At 44.0% G+C, this 5,000-nt stretch overlaps 1 protein-coding gene across 1 annotated transcript in view; it reads right to left on the reverse strand.

The window, feature by feature from the left end:
- Positions 1–5,000, reverse strand: part of LOC144980688 (uncharacterized) — a 55,579-nt gene that overhangs the window by 3,696 nt on the left and 46,883 nt on the right. The window contains exons 10-11 of the mRNA XM_078928368.1: positions 3,865–3,974; positions 2,631–2,877 (exon numbers count right to left, since the gene is read on the reverse strand). Coding sequence (XP_078784494.1) covers positions 2,631–2,877; positions 3,865–3,974 — 357 coding nt within the window. The remainder of the gene's footprint in view (positions 1–2,630; positions 2,878–3,864; positions 3,975–5,000) is intronic.

The raw sequence follows: 5,000 nt of genomic DNA on the forward strand, positions 1-5,000 counted from the left end.
AAGGTTACCAAGGCGACTGTCATGTTTCGTCAATATCGGACCTTAAGGTTACCAAGGCGACTGTCATGTTTCGTCAATATCGGGCCTTGAGGTTACCAAGGCGACTGTCATGTTTCGTCAGTATCGGGCCTTAAGGTCACCAAGGCCACACGTCATGTTTCGTCAATATCGGGCCTTAAGGTTACCAAGGCGACTGTCATGTTTCGTCAATATCGGGCCTTATGGTTACCAAGGCGACTGTCATGTTTCGTCAATATCGGGCCTTAAGGTTACCAAGGCCACAGTCATGTTTCGTCAATATCGGGCCTTAGGTTACCAAGGCCACACGTCATGTTTCGTCAATATCGGGCCTTATGGTTACCAAGGCCACACGTCATGTTTCGTCAATATCGGGCCTTAAGGTTACCAAGGCCACACGTCATGTTTCGTCAATATCGGGCCTTATGGTTACCAAGGCCACACGTCATGTTTCGTCAATATCGGGCCTTGAGGTCACCAAGGTCACATGTCATGTTTCGTCAATATCGGGCCTTAAGGTTACCAAGGCCACACGTCATGTTTCGTCAATATCGGGCCTTGAGGTTACCAAGGCGACTGTCATGTTTCGTCAATATCGGGCCTTATGGTTACCAAGGCCACATGTCATGTTTCGTCAATATCGGGCCTTATGGTTACCAAGGCCACACGTCATGTTTCGTCAATATCGGGCCTTGAGGTTACCAAGGCGACTGTCATGTTTCGTCAATATCGGGCCTTATGGTTACCAAGGCAACTGTCATGTTTCGTCAATATCGGGCCTTATGGTTAAAACCCCCGTTCCAATGGGCGGCAGCACTGTCATGTTTCGTCAATATCGGGCCTTGAGGTTACCAAGGCACAGTCATGTTCGTCATATCGGGCCTTGAGGTTACCAAGGCACATGTCATGTTTCGTCAATATCGGGCCTTATGGTTACCAAGGCACATGTCATGTTTCGTCAATATCGGGCCTTATGGTTACCAAGGCCACACGTCATGTTTCGTCAATATCGGGCCTTGAGGTTACCAAGGCGACTGTCATGTTTCGTCAATATCGGGCCTTGAGGTCACCAAGGTCACACGTCATGTTTCGTCAATATCGGGCCTTATGGTTACCAAGGCCACACGTCATGTTTCGTCAATATCGGGCCTTGAGGTTACCAAGGCGACTGTCATGTTTCGTCAATATCGGCCTTAAGGTTACCAAGGCCACATGTCATGTTTCGTCAATATCGGGCCTTAAGGTTACCAAGGCCACACGTCATGTTTCGTCAATATCGGGCCTTAAGGTTACCAAGGCCACACGTCATGTTTCGTCAATATCGGGCCTTAAGGTTACCAAGGCCACACGTCATGTTTCGTCAATATCGGGCCTTGAGGTTACCAAGGCGACTGTCATGTTTCGTCAATATCGGGCCTTATGGTTACCAAGGCCACACGTCATGTTTCGTCAATATCGGGCCTTAAGGTTACCAAGGCCACACGTCATGTTTCGTCAATATCGGGCCTTATGGTTACCAAGGCCACACGTCATGTTTCGTCAATATCGGGCCTTAAGGTTACCAAGGGCCACACGTCATGTTTCGTCAATATCGGGCCTTAAGGTTACCAAGGCCACACGTCATGTTTCGTCAATATCGGGCCTTAAGGTTACCAAGGCGACTGTCATGTTTCGTCAATATCGGGCCTTATGGTTACCAAGGCGACTGTCATGTTTCGTCAATATCGGGCCTTAAGGTTACCAAGGCGACTGTCATGTTTCGTCAATATCGGGCCTTATGGTTACCAAGGCGACTGTCATGTTTCGTCAATATCGGACCTTATGGTTACCAAGGCGACTGTCATGTTTCGTCAATATCGGGCCTTAAGGTTACCAAGGCGACTGTCATGTTTCGTCAATATCGGGCCATGAGGTTACCAAGGCGACTGTCAAGCTGGCTCCAACAAACAAAGCTTGTTGTGAAACAAACACTGGAATGAATAAAGTCTGCGTCTCACTGCTCTCTGTTATTGTTAATAAAGACAACTTGTTGTGTGGTTAGTTGTCACTAAATTACATCAGTCAGACTATTAATGAATGTGTGCTTGTCAAAACACTCACACCATTCGCCAGCCAGATATAACGTACCACCCTTGTGGAACCGGAGACTAAAATAAAAATGACGGAGACGTGAAACTTAGGGGCTCCTTCTGTATATGGGTGTTCCCTGTCAAGTCGGTAAACATGGCATTTGAGTGTTGATGGAATGAGTTTAAATGAAATACTCATTGTTTCTTTCCGCAATATCAATCCTACAAATACACAAAAGTTTATAATTTAGTGTGATTTTAGTGACAAGAAATCACATCCGAAGCAGCGAAAACCCGTGCCAAATTTCAATGTTATTACACATTATAAAACTGATTAGCGAGAGGAGGCTTACCGACTTGACACGATCTGACCTAGATAAGCACCTCCCGCCATTACAACTCTATGGCCACTTCAACATTTTTGCCTCTCTATATATGGCTGTCTCCGGTGTAACCTTGAACGTTTATAGTCTGATTAATAGAATTTAGTGAGAACTACTCATAAAACAATAACAAAGATCTGAGTGACGTCAACTTCCTTACCGGCGTGTCTTTTCGTATTCTTGGAGGGAACACCAAACAAAATGTGGGAAGATGACGATAAATGTTCTTGTTCTGCCTTCTCCTTCTCCATTTTTCCTTCTCTTTCCTTCTCAACCTCCTCTTTCTTCTCCTTCTTTCCCTCGTCATCAGAAACGGGTTGTTCTTCTTCCTTATTCTTCTCGTCCCCTCCAATCTGTCCTAACAACTTGGCCACCTTTTCGTTCGGGACTTTTTCTCTCCCTCGTAACTGTAGATAGAAAAATATGTGACTCCAACTCTCAATCTGGTATTAAGTGAAAGTGTGATTCGGAAGTTTAATCATATTTGATTTACAATTTGTCATATCGAGCAGTGAGGTACTTAGTCACACGTGAGTTGACTGAGATAATGAAGATATACCTTTCATAGAATGTTCATGTCACTTATATGTTGTAAAAGGTCCGGTAGAGACTGGCATCTGTAGGGAATGAGATTAGCGGAAGAGTAGCGTCCCTTGATTGGACGTCACCCATAGTCTATGACATCACCGGCGGAAAAATTATTAGAGAGAGAACGTCATGTTGGTTGTGCGCATGCGTCTCTCGTCCTCGCTTTCGGGACGCTACCTTTCCGCTAATCTCATTCCCTATAAATGTTATCGCCAATGCCAAGTATAAAGGATAAATAATTGCAATCATTGTGACCTGTCCAGTTCTTAACCATTCAAATCATTGCTTGATTGTATTATAGAAGACAAAGGGAATAGTATAGAAAAAAATACATGTCATAGAGTACAAGTCTCCTGTAAGATGTCCTTTGTGTTCTAACATTTTTATATTCTTGTAAAAGTGTTGCCGTTTGACGAATCGCAATATCCACTAAACGTGCTCAAAGCGCTTTACAAAGGGTTCTGGCCGACACGTAACATGAAGAACGAAGCGTGAGGCCTGTTAGGCGATATAACCTTTTTTTCCGACAGAGACAAAGCTGTCAACAACCAGGTACTCGTTTTACTCATGAGTAAGGTTAGAGAATATGAGTAAAGAGTCTTTCCCAAGGATTCAGCTATGGGAGTACGAAAGCGAGTGTCATACCACAAGACCACATGGCCGAATGTCGTGGAAATGCGGTAGCCTTCCTGGAAACTGACGTGTAGATCATGTAACGGATTTTGCCCCCAACGGCAGCTTAGTGATTGTAAAATCATGCATATTCGCTATATAAATGTCCACAAGGATCCAATTGGAAAACTCACAACATCCAAGGCACCCCGCATCACCTGAATGTCAGTCTGTGCCATCGACAGGTTGTGTGTCAAGCCCGGGATGATTTCCGTCTCCAAGGCGTCAACACGCTGAATCAAACCTAAGAATATAATGGTACAATGTAGAGATTATTATTTTCTGTTGTGGTGGTTGGGGTTGGGGGGGGGGGGGGGGTCAGATGTATGGAGCATGCAACACGAATCATTATAGTTTAGGTCTTAGACTTTGAGTCACAAATAGGACAACATTTACGGTATGTGACCGTAAATATCAGAATTCGTTGTATAGAAGTAGAAGTGACTCAAGAACTCAAATCAAAATGGACTTAAAGACAGCACGTGATCGCTTTCAAGGGATGAGAAATGTCAGGGTTGAGTTCTTATCATCAAGATAGTATGTCAGTTGAATCTGTGTGTGTGTGTGGGGGGGGGGGGGGGAGGGGTCGTGGTGATGACAGCTGATGATGCCTCATCTTAAAAAAATCTTGATTAAAGTTTTTTTTTATTTCTTGAACTAGTTTGAATTTATTCCGACTGAAAACCGGTTTGAGCCGACGGATCCTATAATATTTGTATTCTCCTACCGGAAGTTAAAGTTAAATTCAGACGGTCTCAGCGGTCAGCAAGCATTGTCTTTGTCCAAATATTCTTTCAGCATTTCTCGTCATTGACGCTGAGGGAACCTTCGTCAAAAATCTTAGATTGAATATTGGTGACGCATTTTACGTGCATATGTGTTGTATAGATGCAATATGTGTACCATTGCATTCAAACGGTGATAAATCGGGACCAGCGAGGAGCCAAGGGGAAATGTTATACTTGAATTGACCAAAAATATGTCCCAACGTTACAAAACCATTTCCTGTCGGAGTAGAGTGGGACCCCGAAAAACTGAAATTACAAATACAATAAACGGAAACAGGAAGTTGGAGTGTGTTGTAACACAAGACATAGTATTTATTCTCCACCATAACGCAGAGAAACAACCCTCAAGTTTGATGGTTGTGTCCATAGATTGAATTCCAAGATCTTTGTTCATCCCGACATTATACCGTTTTGAGAAGGTGGGGAACAAATATGAAAGAGTATTTTGCAGAGAGTCACCTGGTCCTCCAGGTTAGGGGTTG

This window comes from Berghia stephanieae, chromosome 10 (assembly GCF_034508935.2).
Source record: "Berghia stephanieae isolate SIO BIC M18660-M18661 chromosome 10, UCSD_Bste_1.3, whole genome shotgun sequence".
In the NCBI taxonomy this organism is placed as follows: domain Eukaryota; kingdom Metazoa; phylum Mollusca; class Gastropoda; order Nudibranchia; family Aeolidiidae; genus Berghia; species Berghia stephanieae.